The sequence below is a fragment of the Salvia miltiorrhiza genome, chromosome 4 (assembly GCF_028751815.1).
Source record: "Salvia miltiorrhiza cultivar Shanhuang (shh) chromosome 4, IMPLAD_Smil_shh, whole genome shotgun sequence".
In the NCBI taxonomy this organism is placed as follows: domain Eukaryota; kingdom Viridiplantae; phylum Streptophyta; class Magnoliopsida; order Lamiales; family Lamiaceae; genus Salvia; species Salvia miltiorrhiza.
In genome coordinates, this window is record NC_080390.1 from 49,628,465 (window position 1) to 49,654,879 (window position 26,415).

Consider the following 26,415-nt stretch of genomic DNA (forward strand, 5'->3'; position numbering starts at 1 on the left):
TAAGCTAGAGCGAGATAATCTAGAGTGTTTAGATAGTTCTAGAGAAAGTAATAGTTGAGAGAATTCTAGAGGAAAGTAGGAATTATCTATATACAACTCACCACTATAAATATGTAACCATGTTGTGGAATTGTAAGGAAGCAAGTAAGGAAGTAAGTAAGTGAGTTGAAAGATACACATTCACGTCCACTACACACAAATTCACATATTTTCTTATGTCCTCCAAATTAAATCCTCCCATATAGTTATTTATTTCCAACATAAACAACTTCATATTTCTAGGGAAGAGAGCAATCGCAATAAATATCAACATAAATATGCAATAAAAATTGGAAAGAAGCAATCACGAACCACAGAGATCACAACATCAAAAAATAGAAAACATATTTTGCAAAAAATAAAGAAATTAAATAGAAAAAGAAACTTGTCAAAAACCAGATGGATCCAACGAAGAAAATGTTTATAAATATGTAATAAAAACTATTTTATTTAATAAGGTTCTATGGTGTAGTGGTTAGCACTCTGGACTTTGAATCCAGCGACCTGGGTTCGACTCCCGGTAGGACCTCTATATTTTGAGTTGAAAAATAAGCTAATTGCATGTAAGTCAGAACCTGCGATCATCTCGAGATTCCAGGTACTTCCATTTTTTAGTATAATTAAATGAGTAAAATTTTGAAGTAGCCAAAATGAAGCATAAAACACAATTTATGGCCACACATTGAAAAAACACAAATTTTGGTCATTTTTATTGATTTGGACAGTTTTTGCCCTTAATGAGGCGGACTGGGTAGGATCAGGCACGCGGGTCGCGTGCCGGGTCGGGTTAGGCACTTATGGCACTAATAGTGCCATAAGTGTCATCTTGGCACTTATGGCACTTTAGTGCCATAAGTGCCATCGGAAATCCAAAATAAAACCAAGTAAAATAGTCATTTTGGCACTTATGGCACTATTAGTGCCATAAGTGCCAACGAAATTCAAAATAAAACTAAGTAAAATGGTCATCAGCACAAATACAGAAACAACATCATTTAAACCCTAAATGGAACATCTAAACCCTAAATGGATAATCTAAACCCTAAATGGAACATCTAAACCCCAAATGAATAATCTAAACCCTAAATGGAATATCTAAACCCTAGGAGGAAGTGTGCACGTATGGCACTTATGGCACTACTAGTGCCATACGTGCAGCACAGATCAGATCAGATCTGTCGATGGCTGAAATCGAAGGAGGCGAAGATCAGATCTGCCGATGGAGGAGGCGGCGCAACGATCAGATCAGATCCACCGTCGTCACCTCATCAGATCAGATCCATCGTCGCCTCATCAGATCAGATCTGCCGCCGCCTCATCCTCCGCCACCTGACCGACCTCCTCCATCGGCGACGACGATGATTCAAACCCCGCTCCGACGAATACGTCCTCCATCGGTGGCGGCGCCGCCCTGCGGACCTTTCTCGACACCACCAACTCCGAGTCGGATTTGACGCGGATCTCCGAGAGAGAGAGAGGGGAGGGAAGTTGAGATCTGGTGCGTGAGATGGGTAAAAGGGCAAATTAGGTATACTGCCTAATTAATGGCCATATTTTGTAGTTTGAAGATTAGTGGCCAAAATTTGAGTTTTGATCTTCATTATGGCTAGCCGACCGCATTGTTTCTAATTAAATTGTAGTCGCGCACACAATATCTTTCAATTCTATGATATTTTCCAGCTTTATTTTTTAATTAACCGACTTATTATACATAATATCTTTCACAATCGTTACATTTTTTTATTTAATTATTAAATTACTATATATTAAAAAAAATTGTCGAGATTGACACATTAATGGGGCTACAAAGTCTTGTGATTACGAAAATCATATAAGGATAATCAAGTTTTGTTAGTTTCCAATTTGAACTATATATAGACCCAAGTGTTTGATAAATTCTAGAAAGATGAAATTCTACGCCCACTCAAGTACATAATTCTTGTTTGAAGTAGTGGACAAAGCAAAGGTGCAAAATCCGAAGTCGCAGCCAATACAAGAATGAAATATTTTGCTTACCCCCAACCCATCGGGTCAAGCCCATTTAACTCGCTCTCCTAATTAGCTTAGCCCATTTTCTATTTCGAATTATTAAAATTCAACCATAAAACTATGTACTTTCTTAAATTTATTTGGGCAAATTTATGGGCTTTGAATTGAATTGACGTCCCGACTTGCAGTCACTTTCCATCACTATAATGAAACAAAAAACTCAATCTCTCGATCATAGAAACTGAGCTTAGCTTTTCATAATAAAAAATCGGAAACATAAATATTGTCGATGGCAGAACAGAACCTAACAAGAAACATATCCCTGAAAAAGACAGTAAGTGAAGTATGGGGTACACGCCATCGATATCAGTAACGAAAGGACTTGTTCAAATCAAAATGGAAGATTGGACTAAATATCACTGTTGAAGACGCTTCATGATGATGAGACTCATATCCATGTAACGTTGAGCACAGTTTGTGAGACAATTAGCTTCACTGGAACTGAACTTGCTTCCGGGAGTGCCTGTGATGCATTTGTCCCAGCAAGCAGATGTAAGCTTTGAGATCATTTCACTAATCATGGCCCTCTCTTTTTCTTGCTGAAAATATTCAATAACAGAATTTTAGATTTCTATCAAGTAATAAACAGATCAGTCTAAATCAAGTAGGACTAGCTCAAATGCTAATTATGGGATGCTTACAAAAAATTTAGATTGTGCTTTTTACAGACAAATAGAGATAAAGAGTTCAACACAGTATTGCACGTCAACGGCACTAATTGCACAGTTGATATTTAAGCTCAAAATAAACCCTGAATGCCCATATAACTGTGACGAGAATTAAGATAAACATGGGTTTCGTAATAGTTCGTATAAATGATACACTATTCAAAAACTACACTGCACTAGTATTGCCACAATAAGTTAAATTGGTCTGGCATTTGTGTGACAAAGTCTCTTTTAAGAGGAAGGACACTGCAGAATGAGGACTCATTCTGCAAGTGGCTTCAGTCCATCCAAATTCGATTAAGTTTATAAGGAAGTCAATGGTGTTGAATATTGTTACTTAGCATCGGATTGCTATTGCTGGAAAACAAATATAAGAGCCTCCAACAGCTTTTTATTAGCAATGTTATCTTTCAGTCTTGTTTATGCTTGCAGTCCAAATTATAATCACAAAAAGAAAAGTTCTTGGAGGAAATTACAATTGAAAAGTGTTTGTGGGCGAACTTTTCTCTTGGTACTAATAAAACTAAGGATCTGCCAGGCATAACTTTGTAATTTAACAGAAGAAGAGTTTTACCATTATTTGAAAATTGAAAGGTTGAGATTTTGAATATATGCATGCAGAGGATAGAGCTGTGGTTGAGAAAGAACTGAAGAAATAAAACAAAGGGAATAAAATGACGGAGTAGATACTATATAAGGCATATAATGTTATCGCTTCCATGAGATAGTCTTGAATGAATAACATGTATGTACAAGCAATAAACTTTTAAACCCATCTTTAAGAATGGTGCAACCTTTCCATAGCATTAACAAGCTTGCAAGCAGCCCATCTAGAATCCAAGAATCAGGAGGTTGAAAAGATTTTAGATTTACAAATACTAGAAGAATATTGGTAGAGAAGGATAGGATAAAGCCAATCTATTCATCGTAAGACAACTGGCAACAATATTCTTAGCCCAATTACATAGAGTGCATATGTTATATTTTGGAGAGTCTGGGAAAAGTTTTTAGGAAAACTTTAGGTTATGTATAGGGAAGTATAAATAATATATGAGTGAGAAAAGAAGTATCCGAAAACATGAAAGCAACTGGTTGCTGGTTGCTATTGGGGATGGAAAAGGAAATAAAAATTGTTATGTAACAACTAACAAGCATACCCTCGGTTAACAGAAAACTTTCAAAGGTCTAAAGATAAAGAAAGATGACACCCAAGAATCATCCAACTCTCATTACTATATTTGGTAGAATGGTGACGGTTGTGTGACTTGCACCCCAGTATGGCACCAAAACACTCAACCCACAGGGAACACCTAAACAACTTGATCAAAGACAAATTGAGGATGATGGGTCCTTCGAGACTAGCCAGAGAGTCTAAACTTGCAACATTTTGTCCTATACTGACAATCCTCGCCAATTAAACTAGAACATAAAAAGAAAAAAACCTAAACCCCCTTTGCAATCTGCATTAACACTCACAAGTAATGATTCAACTCGAAACTAGCAGATGAACGGTACAATTAAACAATCAAACTGTACGCCACATTGAGTAACACTCAAATTCACTAAAAAATTCTTCTCGTATAAAGCCATCAGCAAATTATTCCCTAAAAAATAGTAGTAATTCTTGTTGGACTGGACAGCTTCACCGCATAGGGAATTTAACCAAAAGTAACGTTGTCGTTAAAAGAAGAGACGTAAAAAATCCCATCTTGCAGTTACTCCAAAGAGCAGCAAAATCTATAATACTGAATTTTAGCATTGGTGATAAAAAAGCACATCGATATAGAACTAAAGTTATTCTATAGATTGAAAGACTTACGTTTAGAAGGTTCTGCAACTCTGGGGAGTTCAATGACGAAGGATCCATGGAAGAATGGGTCGAATTGTGCTCTGAGAGAAGGTGTAATCGTAGAAATTCGAATGCTAGAGGAATGAGACCCAAAACCCTAGCAGAGCACAAAACCCTTCCTCAACAACTGCCAAAGCTAAAAATTGGGATCAAGTAATATGGGTTGGGCCCATGATATTCGGAATTCGGAGTAAGTAATATGGGCTTGGACCCATGATATGCGGAATTCGGAGTAATATGGGCTTGGACCCATGATATACGGAATTCTAAGTTTTATCTTTTAAATCAACAACATTAGTCCACATTTCAATTTTTATGTATGCAATATTAATATATTGTAAATATAACTTTATAATGCAAATGAAATGTTATCACCTATAGGATCCAACGTTTTTGGTCTACGAAAAATAATTTTTCATATTAATTTTGCATTTTTTTTATTTCCCTTTTTTAGAGTCTCGAATCTCGATTATGTTTTTTGTTTTTTGGTGAAATGCAAACTATAATATGCATAAAAACCATGAGGAAACCTAACGACTCAAGGTGTTTGATCTTTACTTTGGTTTTATCTGCGTGAGAGAGAATCCTAGAGTCTTACCAGAGGGCTCGAAGCCAAATTCTGATTGAGCAACAACTTCTTCTGAGGGAGGGCTCCTCTCATTGGTTTCCTCTAGGGGTGAGCATTCGGATTTCGGATCGGATTTTTGCCTGATCCGATCCGATCCGAAAATCCGAATTTTTTCTAAAATTCAATCCGATCCGAACCGTATTATCCGAAAATTCGAATCCGAAAATCCGAAAAATTTCGGATAAAATCCGATCCGAACCGAAAAACCCGAAATGTGAAAAAAAAATCGAAATGTCAAAAAAAAATCCGAAAACCGAAAAAATCCGAAAAATCCGAAATAGATGTCAACCTAACATATTAGATAATTACAATCAAATTAAGGTCATAATTAACAAGCCATTAATTATAATCAACCAAAATGGGAGTATAGGGTTAGAAATTAGAAATATTTAACTATTTAAAAACTAATAATTATATATATTTATTTATAATATTATAATATTAATTATATTATAAATATAATTCGGATTTCGGATTTTTTCGGATTTTTAAGGTGCCAATCCGATCCGATCCGAAAATCCGAAATTTGCTTAAAATTCAATCCGATCCGATCCGAAAATCCAAAAAATCCGAACCAAATTTTAAATTTCGGTTTGGTTCGGATCGGATATTCGGATTTCGGATATTTTGCTCACCCCTAGTTTCCTCCTCCTAACAGTATTTTGCGTGTGGATGTTGACGTTGCTTTTAGGGAGGATGGTAGAAGGAATGGAGTGGGTTTCGTTATCCGTAACTCGTCTGGAACGTTGGTGGCTGCTGGATGTCAAACGATTGGGTATACGGCAACCGTTCTGCTCGAAGAATTACACACTATCCTTATTGTTATGGGTTACTGTTTGGAGAATGATTCGGGCCCGGTTGTTGTGTATTCGGATTCGCTCTTAGCTGTTCGTGTGCTCCAGGATACCCACCATGGTTCAGAGTCGCTCTGTGACGATCTTTGGGAGGCATTCTCTCATGCTAGACAGTATGTGGTGGTGGATTTCATGCATATGCGCCGGGATGCAAACAAAGCAACTCATGAGCTTGTTAATTTCTCTTGTTTTGTTTCTGATGTTGTCTGGAAGGCCGATTTTTCAAATTGGCTTCTAGATATTGTTTCTTCTGATTCTGATTAATATATTTCGTCGTTTCCCTCAAAAAAAAAAAAAAAAAGGTGTTTGATCTTTTCTTTTAGGCTATTTTTAATTTCATGTTCTTCCTTAAAATGAGTCTCGTGATATGAGAATCAGGAATGTCGAAAATAAATATGTATATCATCATACTTGAATTTTTACGATCCTCTTACCATAAGAACAAGCACAAGTGGCAAGTATATGCCAAGGCCAAAATTGATCCAGCTTGCTCTTTTACAATTTACAATCTTTTTTTTTTTTTTGAAACCTTTTACAATTTATAACAATTAAATATAGTCATTAATTAAGATGATCAAATTAATGCCGTCAAATTTATAACAATTTATAATCAAACCTTTTTGAAACCTTTTACAATTTATAACAATTAAATATACAATTTACAATTTTTTTAACCATCAAATTAAGTTGCCATCATTAATGCCGCCATTTTCTCGATGGGAATTTTTATCGTCATTAATTTTCATCACTATTCATGACATTTTTTGTAGTGTACGAACTGCCTAAAAATTTGAATTCCGATGTTCAGTATCTTTAAAAGACGTTTATTTGCATGATTAATAAGACACATGATTGAACATTTTTATCCCCAATACTAGAATTTCTTCAATTTCACTCTTTCAATAAGATATGAATCAAGCAAAACTAGCTCAAATAATATAAATTATCAAGGACTATGGAATATCATAAAGTTCCAATCTATCAAATAAAATAAAGAACTAACATTTTTTTATCTATTAAAGTTAATATCCACATAGGCAGTTAGGCACGAGCACACTTGGTGAGACTTTTTGGACTTAAACTTGCACTCGCCCTTACCAGTATTTGGACATGTCTGAGAGCAAGAAGCTATTACGTTTCTAGTTACTCCATTCCCGTCCATTCTATATTCTTTAACTTTTTTTTTGGGCAAAAGAGAAGCTTAAATTATGTCTCGATGAAGAATAGCCAGCTCAGGAGATCTGACTTCCAAATGATTACATCATCAATAGAAATAACGAAATTCGCAAGGCTATGGGCAGAGCCATTAGCTTCTCTTCGGACATGCCAAAAATCAAGAACACAATGCTCTTTCGCATGAGCAAAGGCCACGTAGAGATCTTCACAAAGAGAGTCAAGGTTCTTCCCATCATGCACAATATGCACTGCAATAATAGAATTCGTGTAGACAACAAAAGAACCCATGTCATTCTGAAGGCAGAATCTAATCCCTAGAAGCATCGCATGCAGCTCTCCCATAAAAGTCGTTTGAGTGTTACCAATCTTCTGAGCAACAGCAGCAATCGGTCTGCCTCTATGGTCTCGCGCGAAGAACAAAACCCACACCCATTATGACACCATCCTCATGTATAGAAACATCCACATTCAATCTAATCCCATTTCCTTGGCGGGCTCCATTTAGCATTGCCTTCTTTAGGTAGGAGTTGTTGTTGCGCAAGTACATGATATTGAGTAAGCTGGAAGTTTTTCAGAAAAAGTCCACAACTCTCAATAAACGCCAAGTTATCCGGAGGGATTGCCATGCTTGACGTTGCAGAGTTTGCGCCATATCCACCAGACACAAACTATAAAGAGCTCCACCTCCTCATGTTCATGGTCACTACTAAACTTCCAGCATATATCCTCAAAGACTAGTAAGAATTCGCCTTTAAAAAACACCATCAAGGATTATATTTCCACAGTTGCTTCATCGAATCACAAAAGAATAGGTAATGAGCTGTTGTCCCCCAATCTCGTTTGCCCCAAAACAGATACCGGAAGTGGGAACGTGGTGTATATTCTTTAACTTTTCTTGCTCTAATAAACAATTGTTCTAGAATGAAGAATTTAATTTGGACATTATCAACTTATGGCCTATACTTTAGCATGTTTTAAAAAAATATAGGGCAAATAGCATCAAAATCCCGGTAGTTTCGCCCGTTTCGCATTTTTCCCATGACCTAAAAATTTCTCGTTAAAATCCATGACCATTGCTCCAATTCTCGTTTTTCCCTAAGTGACGTTTTTCCGGCCATTAATTATATGACGTGCCACCAACGTGGCACACTATGCTGAGTAGATTAATTAGAAGCTAAACGACGTCATTTTGCGTCTAACTTAATAGCATCAAAATCCCTAAAGTTTGGCGCGATTCTCAATTTTTCCTTGACCTTAAAATGACGTTTTCTCGCCGTTTTGTTGAGCTTCTTGTTGAGGGTGTCTGGTTTGGTTGAGGGAACAAGGCGATCGGCGGTTGTGTGCCGTCGTCTGACTTAGGGGCAGAGTTGAGAGAGATGAAGGAGGCTGGGGTCGGCGGCGGTGTCGCTGCTGCCCAGCCAAGGGCGGATGAGAGTGGACAGATAGGGAGATTCAGAGGGTGTTTCAGTTTGAAGGAGTACAGACGAAGGATGAGGCCGACGCTCTTCGCCGGAGTTACAGCGGTGGCGGCCTCATGCTTGTGTGTCTGTGGCGGCCGGAGGAGAAGAGATGAGAGAAGATCTGTAAAGAGAGGAGAGAGGGGTTAGCGGGAGAGAAACGGCCTGGTCGGCCGGAGGAGAAGAGAGGAGAAGGGATCTGTAAAGAGATGAGAGAGGGGTTAGCGGGGAGAGGCGGCCTAGTCGCGGCGGCTGGAGAAGAAGAGATGAGAGGGGATCTGTAAAGAGAGGAGAGAGGGGTTAGCGGGAGAGAGGCGGCCGGCGGCCTGGTCGCGGCGACCGGAGGAGAAGAGATGAGAGGGGCAGATGATCTTTGAAGAACCCTAATTTCATTTAAAACGACGACGTTTAATGCTCTCACTTAAACACAGTTAGCGATTCGCCAGAAATTTAATCCTACGTGAATTTCCGCCAGCCATGTCAGCATAAGTTTAGGGGCCGATTAATTTTATGGGAAAATTAAGAATCGGGATTGTGGTTAAAGATTTTAATGAGAAATTTTTAGGTCATGAGAAAAATGCGAAACGGGCGAAACTATCGGGATTTTGATGCTATTTTCCAAAAAATATAATATAATGACCTTCGAGATAATATAATATGTATTCCTCTAAAAACATTAATAACATTCGAGATATGTAAAAAGAATCGGTAATTACAATATTTTTCAAATTAAATGCTTTAGAATAAAACATTTCATGAATCAAATTTTGTGACTTAGTCAAATGAGGCCTAGCTCAAGTGACAAAATTGAGGCACTAAAAAACTCTTCTTTGTGAGAGGTCTTAGACTATTGGGTTCAATTTTGTCTGCGTGAAGTTATTTTTTTTACCTTTATGTAGTGTAAAGGTCTCGTCTGCGTGCGGATGACTTATTTGATTACTCATAATTCCAAAAAAAAAAGAAATTGTGACTTAGCATGCCGTAGCCTCACGTGTAAATTGAAAGATATATGGACTAGATTAGGATATATTTGATATATTCTAATAAGCTTTAATTAATTAGTAAATAGTTTGACTATTGGATTAATTAATTGGAGACAAAAGAAAAGCCCGGCCTGTTTAACCTAGGGTTTACAGGCTTGTCTTATTCCTATAAGAATAGGATTATATTTCTTTTGTCTGTGAGATGAACACACGTGAGATACGTAAAATCACAAGAGAGAAAACACTTAGAACACTATAGAATTCAATCGGAGATTTCCTAGCTTTCGATGATTGAATTGTGCATCGGGAATTGTTCCTGCATCGAATCTGCGTGGATACCATAGTAGTGGATTCAACTGCAGGATTGCTAGAAGAATTGCTACAGGATTGTTTGCTACACAACAAGTAAGTTATTCTAACTGTTGTGTGTTTGTAATCCATACACATGATTCAATTATAAATCTAGATCTTTTCCTTGACTGTTATTTCCGCTGCGTATCATTAGATGATGTCAAGGATTTCCAACAGTGGTATCAGAGCCCGGGGCTCGATTTATAATTGATATTATGTTCTAATTAATTATGGGTTAATTAAATTTTGATTCTAGAAATCTGTTTACGAAAATTAAATTGAGAATTTGATATTGGAATTGAATTTTGGAATTGGGATCTTGTTGCTGGGACCTTCACCGGATCTTGGCCGACCGCCTTCTTGGACAGAACGGCGACGGTGGCTCGGGGCTCGCCGGTGTGCAGCGCCCGACCACCTGCCGGCAGCTGCGTCGTGGCTTCAAGCCGACGCGCCGCTGCATATCTGTGGCAGCCCACCATCTCGGACTTGGAGTCCGGCGGTGGAAGGCGAAGACAAGGCGGCGGCAGGTGGCTCGGGGCTCGCCGGTGTGCCGCGCCCGACCGCCTCCCGTCGTCTGCGTCACACAGTCCCGCCGACGTGGTTTTGAACGCCGCTGCGGTGAGACTGCCGGTGGAGAACTCGCACAGTCGGACCCTTAGAGGGGCGGCGGCGAGGAGACCTTTGCTACTGCTCCTGGACGCCTGTTCGTCGACGGCTGGAGGTGGAGATGACCGGCGAAGGCGTGCCTTAGCCGGACGTCGCAGCCATTCCTCCAGCGCGGCACCGAGCACGGCGAAAAGGATGCTGACGGGAATTGGAGGGAGCGGCTGCAGCTGCACTGCTTCTTCAAGCCCTAGTTCTGGTCTGGGCTTATGGTTTTTGGGCCTGGTCTGGGCCTAGGGCAGCTGGGCTTGTGGATTTTACTTGGGCAGCCACTGTTCATGAATTAATAATATTAATCCCAATTTCAGAATGGAATTTATTAATTAGATTAATAAATCTTGTTTATTATTATTTTTGAAATAATAATATTAATTGTATATTAATTTGGAATTAATATAGATTAATCCTTTTATAAATTAGTTTAATGAATCTTGATTTAGTGTTATTTTTTATAATATTGAATCTATATTTATATTAATTTGGAATTGATATAAATTGACTAATTAATTAATTTGATTTATAAATCATGAATTATTATTATTTTTTAAATAATAATATTTGATGAGTTTTTATATTAATTTTGAATTAATATATGAAATTATTATTTTTGAAATAATAATGTTGTATTAATTTGGAATTAATACGAATTGATTAACCCATATTTTAATTGGAGAATAAAATTTTAATTGGATTAATGAATTTTATTCATAGAGATTCTATTTTGTTTTGTGATAAGCATGCTATTTGATTTTATGCTTATTATTTAACTATAGTAGTTAGAGATCGCTTTCATGCTTGGGTAGGCGGCGCCCACTATATGTAGTCCGCGTTACTATGTATGGGTAGGCGGCACCCAATATGTGTGGTCCGCATTTCGTATGTCTGGGTAGGCGGCACCCAGTAATTGTGTTGCTATTTAATATTAGATATTAAATATAAGCAATTAGTATCACATGCTAAATCCCCATTAAATATAAGTCTTTGTGTGAGCACAAAACGCGTCGTCCATCATAATTGTCTGAGCAACCCATCCTTTTCGATCAAGAGTATTTACATAAAATTGTATGCTCTAATCTACAAGGCCAAGGCTCATTCATAGGTTGGCACCGTGTGATGGGGTTGACTTACTTAAATTATTTTGGAACGCAAAGCGACCAAGAATGATTTAAGGACGCAGATTAATTGGATTAATCAACCAAGAATTGCAAAATTGTTGTTGCAATTGGCTTAGAGGCCTACTAAGTGATATTATTGTAGTCATCAGCAAAGCAGAGGCTGCATAATATTGACTTGGATCTTGGACCACTAAGATTTATATTGATTATAAATCCGTATTTTATGTTGGGGGCATAAGATATGTTAAAATTAGTGGGAGCTAATCAAAACAAAATGCCTTGTTTGATTAGTAAAATGAATGTGATCTTATTTGATTTGATTCCTTTTACTGCTTTCTTTTATCTCTGTTTTATCTGCAACTGTTTTGTTATGTTTGTTGGATACGGTATATTGACTAGGTCAAACTTTCTGGATTGACCGCGTTATTTGCGTTTGGTGCTAAGGCTAGATAGGATTGATTATGTCTTGGAGAAATCAATCCACATCATCCTTAATGTGACTTTAGAAACTTTCAAAATGTTTGACATTGAAATTTATAAGAAGCATATGGATGATGTAACTTCTGCTAAATGTGTCATGTTTGTGTCAATGAGTTTAGAACTACATAAACAACATGATCACATGTTACGATTGAGATGTTGATACACCTGAAGAGTGTTAATGCTTTAGAAGCTAAGACCATAAAGTATAAGATACTCATGGATCTCTTCAGGATTAATCTACATGGAGTAGACAAGGTCTCTATGGATGTCATAAAAAGGATTGAGTTAATTGAGAGGTTGGCCACGATTGGGACGAGACTATCCGATATTTGTCTCAATCAACTTAATCTTGCAGTAATGATCTGTCTCATTTGTGAACTTCATAGTGAATTCAAAATGAACAATAGGACAGTGACACTGCCATGAGTTTCATGACATGTTAAGAACGATTTTGAATCGTCTTCCACTAAGGACAAATAAGTTCTTATGATTAATGCTTCTGTCAATTCTAACCCAAAAGGAAAGAAAAGGTAGAAGATCAAAGAACTAAATTTTGCATCCTAAGGTGGAAACCAAAAGAAGCAGAAGTTACCCAAAGATGAAATATCTTTTGTCAAGAAAAGGACACTGGAAGGAATAATGTTTGATGTTCAAAACATTGGATGTTTTGATAGCAGGATTTGGTATGTTTATCATTGAGGTGAACATGTCCACTAACAACTCATGCTCCTGGGTATTAGATACGAGTTATAGTTCACACATTTATTAAAATGTGTGTTGTCTAACTAAAACAGGATAGTGGGACCAAGGAAATTTGACTTACGCATTTGTTTTGAGCAATAGTTTTTGCTAAATGCATAAGGTCTTATAGATTTGATCTATCTTTGGATTTGTGGACATGTTAGATTGTTATTTTGTTCTTGGAATTATGAGGAATATAATTTTCATTCTCGTGTTAGACATTGAAGTTTTTCATTCCATTTTGCGAATAGAATTTATTCCACTTTACTTAATGGAGATGAAAATATTTCACTTGAGAATACTTTATATTTTCTCAATGCGAACAAAATATCCTCAGTGTGTAAAATAAACCATCACAAGCAATGCGAATAGTCCGACTTAACTTTGGCATGTAGGCTTGGTCACTTAATGAGAAATGATTAACAAGATCGAGAAAGTTAGACTATCTCACACTTTTGACTTAAAGTCTTAAAGTGCTTGTGAAATCACATCTCAAGGTTAAAATGATCAACGAGCCACTTTCTAGGAAAAGAATACAAGCTAAAGAAGTACTTGAGTTGATTCACATATTGATATGTGGACCGTTTTCAACTCAAGCACAAAGTGGATTTTCGTACTTCACAACTTTCACAGACGATTTCTTAAGGTATGGAAATGTGTATCTTATGAAACACAAATCAGAAACTTTGAGAAATCTATGGAGTTTAAGTTAGAAGTCAAGAAACAACTTGGAGAAGTATTTAATCTCTAAGATTAGATCGAGAAAGAAATACTTAAGCCATGTGTTCGCCGATTGCTTGAAGTCATATGGAATCCATCCACAATGGACTCCTCTAGGGATACCTTATTTGAGTTGGGTATCCGAAAGGAGAAATCGAACTTCATTAGATATGGTTCGATCCATAATGAGCTTCTCAAAACTTTCAGTGTATCTTTGGGACCATGCCTTGTTTATTATTGCTTATATTCTGAACCAAGTTCCACTTGAATTAGTTGAGTAAATATCATATGAATGTGGTATTGAAAGAAGCATAGTTTACACATGTGTGAACCTTGGGTTACACTACATATGTAGAGAAAATGCTCGCTGATTAGTTGGAATCAAAAGTGAGAAGTGTTACTTTGTAGGATATCCGAAGAAAACACGAGAATACTACTATTTTCTTGGAAAATATAAGTTCTCAGTTTTAGGATTGCGATGTTTCTTGAAAAGACTTGGTCTATAGGGAACAAGATCGTTATGACTTAGATCTTAATAAGATTTTAGAGCCACAAAGTCAACATGGAGGAAGAAAACTTGTTAGATGGTCTAAACAAGGATTTAGTAGGAGCTATTCACGATCTCATTGGTACTGATGCATTACTTAGAGCGTCATCTACATCCAATAAGAGCAGTATTAAAGATTTTGCAGAAATGCAACATTCTTCAATACGGGGGGAGATATGACATTGGATGTCGAAGATTTTTCATCATGATATAGCGAATCAACTTCCTCAAGTTCAGAATAACGAAGAGCTTGCACAAATGCAACGTCGTATAAGTTCTAAATAACGTAAACCAATCAAAGAATTAATCTATTGGTCTAAGATCAATACGAGAAAGAATTTGAAATTGGTTATGATCTTAGAACTTATGCGAAACTATGATAGTCATAGGATCCATGATGGTCATAGATTCTTAGAAGTGGCAAGAAGCCATAAAATTTGAAATGGATTGGTTAGACCTTAAACTGAGTCATCATCTGGGGTAATATCCATTTGATGCTAATGACAATGTGCAAACCTGCAAGGCTAGGTTAGTGGCAAAAGATTATAGTCAGTGCGAGAGCATGGATTATGATCTTTTCGTCAATTGCAAAAGTCAAGTCCATTGAGATTTTACTTGTTGTTATGAACTAAAACAAGCTTCTAGAATATGGAACACAAATGTTTTGACAAAGAAATCAAATCGTTTGATTTTGGTCAAAAGCAAAGAAAATCATTGTGTTTATAGGAAACACAAGAATGAGAACAAAATTTTCATCATCATTTATGTATGACATATTGAAAATGAAAATTATTGTACTCATGATGCAATCCATGAAAGACCAGATGTTAATTTCCTTCAAGGTGAAGGATTTGAGTAAAGCCTATTCTATCCTTGGGATCCAGATCTATTGAGTTTGAGCTAATAGACTGTTAGGCTATCAAAATCCACTTACATAGACAAGATATTAAGGCGATACTCCATGAAGAAGTCCGAAAGGACATCTAGCAATGGAATATGACATCTTTTTGTCAAGGAAGGATTGTCCCTCTAATGACAATGAGATTTAATGCACAAAGGATGACCCTAACGCTAGGGCAATAGGATGGTCATGAATGTCATGATTTTCATTACACAGGGTGTAGTGTATGTGCTTAGCATCGTTGGCAGATTTTAAGAGATATTATAATCAAGAGATTATGTTAGAGCAAGTTCCCACATAAGAGGACATAGCTAATCCTTTTGACCAATTGTTATGCATTGTGAATCATAACAAACACTTTGAGTGTTTGGGCATTGGATATCTTCGAGACTAGCTTTAGTCAGTGGGAGTAAAAGTAATATGTCTAGAAATAATCTGTGTTGAGACTTATTACTTGATCACATTTATGACATTTGATGTCACTAATGGCATTATGCATTTATTTGATTGATTACTTTGATTATTTGTTCTCATTCAATTAAATGTTCCCATGAGTTAATATTGTTGCTAATTTAGTGGGAGGTTAGCAATAGAGTATAACTCTTAAAGAGCCCCAACTAAGGATCATCAAGATTGGGATATTGATGATATGTTATAAGTTGGCATGCGATCTGTATCACATTCTTAGAGAATATAGTTGTTCCCACGACTATGAGATATTAGATACTCGTGATAGATGCATGGATACTTTAGAGAGTATTGGCATACCCAACCAATATATCATTTGTTTTGGTGTCTATGATTATTGGTGTGTGAGATTGTGACAGTCCTTTGACTTGAGGGCAATACTTATCTTACTTATTGAAGGGTATACTTTGACCAAGTACAATGCTTGCACTCCAACCAAAGGGGTAGATACGGCTTGTGTTGGGTATATCGGGATATAAGGGAAGGTGGTAGTTGTGCCAAGATAGGATTCATTCCTCGATTAACATTTCGAGAAGAACACTCAGTTTCTCTATATTACTTGACCGTTAAGTCACTGGCCAGTGCAATTGATATGTTCGAACTTTAAAGGTTGAACATGATCGATGTAGGTCATTTAATAAAGATGAGATAAATTGATAGAGCTATTAGAAAGACACGATGGCAAATTCTAGGCTCTATCGAGTGGTTCGTGAATGAAAGGATGTTACTATATCTTCGCATAAAGGTTTTGTTTACAGAATCCACGTAAACGTTCTTCATATATCGAGTTCGCTACACAACGCAGTCTAGGAGTTTTGTGTAGACTTTAATTTGATTATCGACGATAATGGAGGCCTATTGGGTCACACTTTATGTGTATTGTTGATTCGCTCAAGGGTGCAAAGATAGTGCTTGGTGTTTAATCTAATGCTAGTCCAAGTGGGAGATTGAAAGATATATGGACTAGATTAGGATATATTTGATATATTCTAATAAGCTTTAATTAATTAGTAAATAGTTTGACTATTGGATTAATTAATTGGAGACAAAAGAAAAGCCCGGCCTGTTTAACCTAGGGTTTACAGGCTTGTCTTATTCCTATAAGAATAGGATTATATTTCTTTTGTCTGTGAGATGAACACACGTGAGATACGTAAAATCACAAGAGAGAAAACACTTAGAACACTATAGAATTCAATCGGAGATTTCCTAGCTTTCGATGATTGAATTGTGCATCGGGAATTGTTCCTGCATCGAATCTGCGTGGATACCATAGTAGTGGATTCAACTGCAGGATTGCTAGAAGAATTGCTACAGGATTGTTTGCTACACAACAAGTAAGTTATTCTAACTGTTGTGTGTTTGTAATCCATACACATGATTCAATTATAAATCTAGATCTTTTCCTTGACTGTTATTTCCGCTGCGTATCATTAGATGATGTCAAGGATTTCCAACATAAATGTGTATCCAATTTTGAAAAAATAACTTATATATGCGCACGATTCCAGCATATCCAAGTTGAAAATCCGACACCATTAGTGATATTTCTGGAAAAAAAAATTTAAAATAGTGTGTTTTTTATGTGCGTACATATTTCAAAGGACATGAATGATAATTTTACAGTGTTTGACAGTTAATACTCCTTTTAATTCAAATTATTAGTCATTTTGGTGTTCTTATTTCTTTGTATAACAATGGTTGTTTTGGCTTTAGGTACCAAAATTGCCCCCCTTATGTTCGACTCCTCATTAATTGTTCAAAGCATAATATCGATTCCCAAATAATGAAAATACGAGTAATTATTGTTCAACTCCTCTTTATTAATTAGTGTTTTTTTTCCAACTAGATAATGATTGTATAATTTAAGGTAAATATCATTAACTAAGGTTAATTTAAATAATTTTTTTTATTTATTAATATGTGTGCTAGGAAGACATAATTTGAATGGGAGGGAGTATATTCAAAACGCATTCAATAATTTCTACTTTTCGGCCAAAAACTTGATTAATAAAAGATGTAATAGAAATCACAAGGAGCAAAATACATTTAGCACCATTTTTTGGGTAAACATAAACATAAGTCATTAGCTATTTACTTTTTTGTCACCCGTGAGCTGACTTTATGACTTTTACAAGCAATAGAAAATGTAGAAAACAAAAGTAACATCTTCTCAATGAAGCAAAGCACATATCCATTACCATTTCAATTTTCAAGAGTCAATCATCTTCTTCAACCATTTCAGCTTTTTAGGTTTTATTACTTTTTAGTAAAAAAAAGTATACTAAGCTTTTATATTCTTTTTTGCTCTTTTCAACCCTAACAATTATCAAAATAAGTCAATTAAATTAGACATAATTATGTCCCTGTTTTAAGTGGATCTCACATTCTCACCTAATTAAAGCGGCCCAACAGCGAACTTTAGATGTCAGATATCCATAATCATCAAAGTGATTGAAAATAAAGCTAATCATGTCTAATTATAACTGTATTTACTTGCTAAGAGCATCCATAACGCTTACACGATAGAGCTTACACGATAGCCCTATCGTGTAAATGCTCTATCGTGTAAGCGTTGCAGCCTCGGGTTACACGAGGGCTACACGTTCTATCGTGTAGCCCTTTAAACGGTTATATATAGGCGCGTGTTTTACACGCGCCTCTTTAAAAAAAAAAAATCGGAAATTCGAATTTTAAATCAAAATTTGACCGTTTGGAATTGTTTTTTTTTTTTTTTTTCAATTTTTCTTCTCTTTTTATAACTACATCTTCCTCCTTCATCTTCCTCACTTTCACTCTACAATTCTCCTTCTTCTTTCAATTTCTTTCATTCTTGTTCCTCTTTCAAGCGCTTTCATCTGATTTCTTCCGACAATGGCGGAATCCGACCACGGTTCTTCGTCTGATTCATCCGACGGTGTAGCTAATGCGATCATGGAGGAGATAGAGTTGCATAATCAAGTGCTTGCTCACATCTATGGCCAGCCGGCTCCTTAATAGATATGAATGTCGAGGACTCCTTAGCACAAACGGCAAAATTATGGCGAAAAAAAAACTCGGTCTCTTTCAATAGGTTATTGGTTTAAGTCGGTGCAGTGACGACCACCGGCGGATTCAGTTAAGAACATGGGTGCAACTGCATCCCAAAAAAAGAATTATTTTAATAATATTAATATTTATATATATATAGATATATATATAGGGGAGGGCTACGGTAAAAACACTTCAAAATATAAATATAAACGTTTTTTAATGTACGAATTTTATCCAACAGGGTTACGAATTCATCAAACATGGTTACGAATTGTGAAAAATAATTTTTTGCTACCTTTGGATTCGAACTCAGGACCACGAATTCATCCAACATGGTTACGAATCAACCGTAGATCTTGATGATCTAAGGGCTGAAAATCATTTATATTTTATACACTTAAAAGAGTTTTTATTCTAGCCCTCCCCTATATATATATATATATATATATATATATATATATATATCTAGATTTAGTTTAGCACCCCTAATTAAAAGTATAATCTCAAAGGAAAATATAAACCCAACTTAAAATAAAGGGATAATTGCATATAATATCACCAACTATGCTCAAAATCCATTTTCCCCATGAACTTCTAAAAATCCAAATTATATCAAATACTTTGATATTTGTTCAAATTGCCCATGGTTCTATTTTTGACTATTTAAAATCATACCCCTGGTTTTCTTGAAACTCTGAAATTGACCCCATCACAAAATAACTTGCACAACAACCCCACTTTTCAAACTTTCTTTTCAAATTACCCTAATTATAACATATGCATCCCCGCGATCCTTAAAATGGTATCAGAGCGGGTTAAAATTGAGGAATTATATTATATTTAATTTATTTTATAATTAACCTATTTGGGAGGAGACTCCATCAAAATTCATGGATCCGGACGAGTGTCCGAGATGTATTGTTTACAGGAATTCTCTTCAAAATTTGGAAAGAGAAACTACTCGTCTTATAGACGATCTCAACTGGAATAATCGAGCCCTCGTGACGAACATTAGGCGAGGGGAAGATGCGGAAATTATCCGTGATATCATCACGGGTATTCAATCTTACCATAAGACTCTCATGGGAATCGTCGGAATAAGAACGACGATTGAACGAACCAGAGATGAGGCCCATCAGTCGCACGATTGATGGAACCAAAAGACAAGGCGGGAGTAGCTTTTCCAAGCTACCACAAGATCGAGCCAAGCTCTTCCGACAACGTCAACTTGAGGGAGATCCAAAAGACGGTGGAATATTATGGCGTCAAGCTGTATGATCTACCGATGGAACTAAGCAGAATATCACTCAAACAAGAGGAAATATTAACCCTCTTGCGTGATATCCAGAAAAGGATGGAGGAGATCGAAAGGCGAAAACCATGTTCCGGAAAAATTCGGAATAAATGGTCCAAAGACCCGACGAATCCATCCATATTTGATGCAGCACCCAAGGAGTTGCAGCCGGAGGACATAATCCGAATCATGAAAGGCAAATATCATGGATAGCCTTAACAGAATCGGATTGGAGGATCTACAGGAGTTAGCAGAATCTTTTGCTAACCTCAATATGGTGGATCTAAAGATGAACCAAGGAGATGAGGTTCCTAAAAATGAACCTCAAGAAGGAGAAACGTCGACAAAGGGATCGGCTCAAGATGATGCGAGCCAGTTCCAACGAACCAAACGACGGAGGCCTCAGATACGGGATACTCCTGTAGGAAAGGTCACACTAGAACCAATCCATCCATACGGATTGATTCTCAACCTTGACGAAGCCAGTTTCAAGGAATGGGAGGGTCTCATCGACGATTGGGCTTCATCATTAAAGGTCGTAATTGCCACAATTGATTACGACAAAAAAGAATTTGCCAGAGTCTTCGAAGCCAGCTTAGCAGGCATGGCAAAACAATACTGGGAAAAACTTGAAGTTATTACCAGGGAAAAGTTGTTTAGTAGTGAATCCTTATATGACGTCATAAAGGAAATTACTAAGCAGGTTAAAATCCATTTCTTGGGAATGAACTTTTTCGAAGGATCCGCAGAGGAGAAGCGCAAGAAATATCAACAGGCACTCTACAATCTACGATTGATGGTGCTGGAGCCAAAAGCTCTTGATGAATTTCTGCGTCTGTATACCCTATATGTTCATATGGGGGAGGTGGAAGATCAGAAGGCCATGGACCTCTTCTTTCCCAAGTTTCCAAGTCCATGGAGGGAGATGCTCATCAACGAGTATGTTTCACCAGGAGGATATCCACTTGATAGCGCTTCAAGAAGGATGTCTTATGTTCACAAGAAGCTGTCCGAATGGTGCCAGAAGGCGGCGGACCTAAGGAATCTCAAGAGATTAAGGAGACTCAACAAGAAATCCCCATTGATGTGCGACAACATTGATCTTCCAACAGAGATTGGTGCTGAGTTGCTGTATCAAAGGAGGAGCCGAAAGAAACATAGGTATCAACCCTATGAAAGAAAGTCCAGAAGAAGTTCTTGGAAGCCAAGAACTATGTGGACCAGACAGAAGGCGCGCTCCTACAAGTCAGGCCAACGGAGTGGACCATCAAGAAACCGATTCTCAAATCAAAAGAGAATCCCGACAAGAAAAACTTTCAGGCGTACTCAAGCCAAAACAAATGAAAGTTTTAAAGATTGCAACTGCTGGACATGCGGTGCTAAGGGGCATATTTCAACCAATTGCCCAGACAACAAGATAAGGAAATTCGAATCCACACCAGATATCGAAGATGCCATCTACCACCAGGAATTGATACCCGTGTATCAATTCGAAGATATATCCTCTGATGAGAGTATATATGAGCAAGAAGAAATCTATAGTTCTGAAGATTCGGAGATGACCGATGGATCAACCGGAGACGAGTCAGACTAAAGAAGAACACGAGGTTCATCACATTCAGAAGGAAGATCAGAATGGATTCACTAGCCATTTTCTGATTCCACAGGAAGAAGTGGTGAAGAAGCTCGTAAGGAAACTCAACCGGGAAACTGGAGAGGTACAAACATACCAAGGGTTTTCTAATGGGAGATTGAATCGAGTATTAAATAGCTTGATTCCAGCCAAGAGGAAGCATCATGTGTATTTTGGTGTCACAAACCAAGAAACGGCGCTTCCAATTGAGATTACAAGTAATCAGGTGGAGATCCAGCTGATTCCTGCCGAAGATATTATGCAGGATCTTAAGAAAATGAAGCCAGAAGTCGCAAGAACGATGAAATGGATTCATATTGGAGCAATTCAGTTGGTAATCAAATCGTCTCTCTCCCCAGGGACAGACCAACCAATTGACGTCGCACTTTGCGACAAAAGAATTAGAGATGCTAGAGCATCAGTTCTTGGAGCATTCTCGGGCAATCTCTATGCCAAAAGGATTATAACAGAGTTCTATCCACAGATCTCTTATAATCTACAGGATTCATCCTTCAGTCGAGCCCTGACCCTCTATCAGGACTACAAAAAGAAGGAGCTTATGACGGGAGAAAATAGGCCATACTCACTTACTTATCAAGTTTCTTATGCCTTATCAAATTCCCATCACACAGAGTTATTTCTGGGAAAAGAATTTATTGAAATTCCAGAAATATTCAAGGAGGTAGCCAAGGCAGTCCATCCAAACCGAGTGGAGATTCCTCAGATCGGAGAAATCGACATCGACATTGGAGACAAGCAGGTGCTCAACCACACCCAGAGTCTCAGACTAGGAGCACCAAGGCTATCATTCCAAGGAAATAGGCTAACTTCAGGGCCTATAACAAGAAGTTTCTCTCAAACATATGAGAGAAGGGCGATTCAGGAAACACCAGCTCAGGACATGAGAATCAAGTTTAAATGTCCCGAAGGATGGAGACAAGTTTCCACAAGATTTGATACAACAAGCAGGGAAAACCAGTTTCCTTGTAGTTCGTTGTATTATTTGGCAAATCCAGGGGACAACCGATACATCGGAACTCTGGAGGTTGGAGGTTTTGAAATTCAGACCGAAGGCCAAGCCGGACAAGAAGCAGACGTCCTGATCTTAGGACGAGATTTTCTTGATAAATATAAGCCATGGTCATGGAAATCAAGAAGAATGGAGATCACAATCGGACGGCAAAGATTGATGATCTAATGACAAGTCCATTCTCGATATACATCTCTGTAGGGATGTTATACGAGAAATACAAAGCAGAATATTTTGCTGCTTATGTGGATTCAGGAGCAGGAATCTGTACAGCAAAACGAGGAGTCTTTCCAGCAGAAGTTGAAGAAGATCTACCTCGAATTGTAGGAAGGGATTTCTCCAAAAAGATTTTGCTTCTATCAAAGGGAGTAAAACAAACGGAAATATTGATCGGCGGAGCAGGACAGACACCTTGGTACAAGGTCAAGACTCCACCAATTTATTTCCATGATACCGGAGCAGATATATTATTCGGAAATAATTTTCTGCAAAGCTTCAAGAGATACATACAGGACAATGAAGCCAGGAGGCTAGTGTTCACAACCAATTGTGATCACAAAATCATTGTGCAAAGGCTCAATGGAGCTTTTCATCTCTCAATGCCAATCAAATTCCGCAGCAAGCGTGGTGATGATGGCAGACTCCGGAGACCCCAAATGAAGGATCAAAGGCGATTCGGAGAAGTTTTGCTCAAATGCAGAACTGAGGGATTCCCAAATCTCTCTGAGGAAGAAACTCAGATCCTCAAAGTATCCCTGATATCACACAAAGATATCAAGGAAGAAGAACATGTGTCCCTTGCCGATGTCAAAAGGAGAATCCAGAAGTGTTACCACGAGGATCCTTTGGCATGGTGGGACAAGAACCAGCTCAGAGCAACCTTGAAAGTTAAAACTGGAAAGGAGCATGAGTTCGTAAGGTACAAACCTATCCTGATGAACCCTCAAGATCAACAGGATATGATGAGTATAATCAAGGAACACCTTGATTTGAAACTAATCGAAGAAGGAAGATCACCCTACAGCAGTCCTGGATTTCTTGTAAGAAATCATGGGGAGATCAAGCGAGGAAAGCCAAGATTGGTCATTAATTATAAAGGGATTAATGACATTCTTGAATTCGATGGATATTTCATCCCAAGCAGAGAACACCTTATCAACTGCATCAGAAGTGCGAGGGTATTCTCAAAGTTCGATTGCAAATCAGGTTTCTACCAGATTCGCATGGAGGAAGGGAGTAAGAAGTTCACAGCCTTCTCAACTCCACAAGGACATTATGTCTGGAATGTCATGCCAATGGGGTTAGCCAACGCGCCTCAGATATTCCAAAGGAAAATGGATAATCTCTTCAAGGATTATTCTTCGTTTATGTTTGTTTATATTGATGATATTCTTATTGCATCAAAAAACATTCATGAACATGTTAGGCATCTGGAGATCTTTGCGGATGTTTGTCAACAGGAAGGATTAGTGCTGTCTGAAAAGAAGGCAGTCATAGCCACCCAGAAGATGGAGTTTCTGGGGATTGAGATTGATGAATCTGGAATCATTCTACAAAATCATATTGTGGAAAAGGTCCAGAATTTTCCAGAAGATCTCAAGGAGAAGAAGCAGCTCCAAAGTTTTCTCGGGGTTGTCAATTTTGCGGGGATGTTTATCAAAAACCTTGCAGAACACAGAAAGGTCTTCAGTCCACTACTGAAGAAAGATGTTCCATTCATATGGAAAGAGGAACATCGAGAAGGTATGAAGAAGTTGAAAGAGATTTGCAAAAATCTCCCGAAACTTTCAATACCACAAGACGAGGATGACTTGGTCCTCTACACCGACGCGAGTGATTCATGGTGGGCAGCAGTGCTCACAAAGATCACCCCTTATGGAGAAGATCCTTGCAGATACTGTAGCGGTCTTTTCTCCAACGACGAGACTGTGAGATGGCACATAAACGAGAAAGAATTTTTTGCAGTCAGAAAGGCATTCAAAAAGTGGCCACTATTCTTACTTGCTAAAAAATTTGTTTTGAAAGTAGATAACACTAACGTTAAAGCTTTCTTAACTAAAAAGATTGAATCTAAACCTGAAAAGGCTAGATTGATTAGATGGCAAGCAGAATGCCAATATTATGATTATGATATTGTCGTTTTGAAATCTGATCAGAATGTTCTTGCAGATTTCCTTACAAGGAATGGAGCTCCCTGAAGTGGAGACCATCGAGGCAATACAGGGGCAGCTCTTTGAAAGCTTAGAGCTGCTACAACAAGAGTGGCACAAGTGTGTGCTGCATACCAAACAAGCAGGAAAGATACAAGCGGCTGACGAAGCCGAAGTATCTAGCCAAATCGATGTCTGCTTCATGAAGATGTTCAATCTTCAGGAAGCAACCAACAAGCCGCTTTTGCGCGCGGTCCGTGAAAATCGGGCTAAAGCAATGCTTTCCGTACAGGGCGGATTACCTGTAGCAGGGGATTCAAGTACCCCTAGCACAAGTCCTGAGACAATGGTTTCACAGCCAGACTCTCGAGAAAAAGATGTTGTTAAGGGGTCACACCCTGAATCAACATGTCAACCCTCCACCTCTGGGGTAAAAGAGGGAGAGATCAATCTTAGGCCCATGACAGGCCAAGTTAAGGTTGATACTGACTTTATTGAAATTTCTCCTTCTTGGCAGATGTACCAGGACAGATGGGAAAAACTTCTCATAAGGAAGGGCATTAATTCGGGAAATTGCCGGGTTGATGTTGCCGGAAAATATCCAAGGGTTTGGACGACTCCAGGAGCCAATCCAAACGATGTCAAGGAATGGTATGAGTTTGGGGCTTTGGCCTCAGTTTATACCACCGCCCCAGCCTTCACCGAAATCAAGGGTTTACCAAAATGGATCCAGAAAACGGTGTTCGACACATGGGAGAACAACGAGTCCCTCAAAAGGGGAGATGTTCTGGAATTGTACTGTTTCAGTGCAGCACCAGAGCCAGTCGGAAAAGGAATCCGTGAAGCTTTCCATTTCATTAAGCTTCGGAGACCTGATACGGGAGCCCTTAACAGGATCAAAGTTCCCGAATTCCAGGCCGCAATCGTCTCAACATTCACGGAGGATCAAATCTCCACTAGACGAGCATGGGGTCTATGGGTCTGTCTCACAGAGATGGACAAAATGAAGTCTAGATTCAAGTTCTATCAAAGCTCGGATCTGGGAACGTTCCTAGTTAATACAATGACAGGAACAACAACTCCTTTTGCCGAAGAATCCTTCGAGAAGAAACGGCAAATGATTTGGAAGAACAGGATTGCGGGGAGCCAGGAGACTCGCCGCAAGTTTTGCAATATGGCTCATTTGGGCCATTGGATCGAGAAAATCTGCGATCAATGCTCGTCGCAGAAGGAGCCAGAATTCGGTAAAGGATTCTTTCCAAAACCGGATAAAAGGAGGTTCCGGTCTGATGAACATGATAAGCATCAGACTCCAAAGGGAAGGACACCTCGGGCACCAAAAAAGTAAGGTGGCCGACAAAGCTTAGTGAATCATGTGATTCACAGCAAGGAGCGCACCCACAAAAGAAACGACAAAAGTGGGTGGAAGAACAGGAGGACCACTCACCAAACGCTCCAGGACAAAAGTGAGTGGAAAGAAAAGCAGCCGGCCCCTACCAGCATTATCACAAGACGATAAAGCAAGGGTCCAGCATCATGTGATGCCACTAACAAGTGTCGGCAATCAAGGCCGACAAAAGAAG

General features: G+C 38.1%; 1 protein-coding gene and 1 non-coding gene across 2 annotated transcripts; one reads left to right on the top strand and one right to left on the bottom strand.

Moving 5' to 3' along the window:
* The first annotated feature begins 496 nt into the window (after positions 1-496).
* TRNAQ-UUG (transfer RNA glutamine (anticodon UUG)) lies at positions 497-568 on the top strand. The gene has a single exon. It is a non-coding gene; the product is annotated as a tRNA-Gln (tRNA).
* Positions 569-2,235: 1,667 nt separating this feature from the next.
* LOC131020188 (mitochondrial import inner membrane translocase subunit TIM8-like) lies at positions 2,236-4,744 on the bottom strand. Its single transcript, XM_057948881.1, has 2 exons — positions 4,576-4,744; positions 2,236-2,627 (listed from the first exon to the last, which is right to left on the bottom strand). The coding sequence occupies exons 1-2, from the start codon at positions 4,621-4,623 to the stop codon at positions 2,445-2,447; spliced, it is 231 nt and encodes a 76-aa protein (XP_057804864.1). The 5' UTR covers positions 4,624-4,744; the 3' UTR covers positions 2,236-2,444.
* Between the last annotated feature and the right edge of the window lie 21,671 nt (positions 4,745-26,415).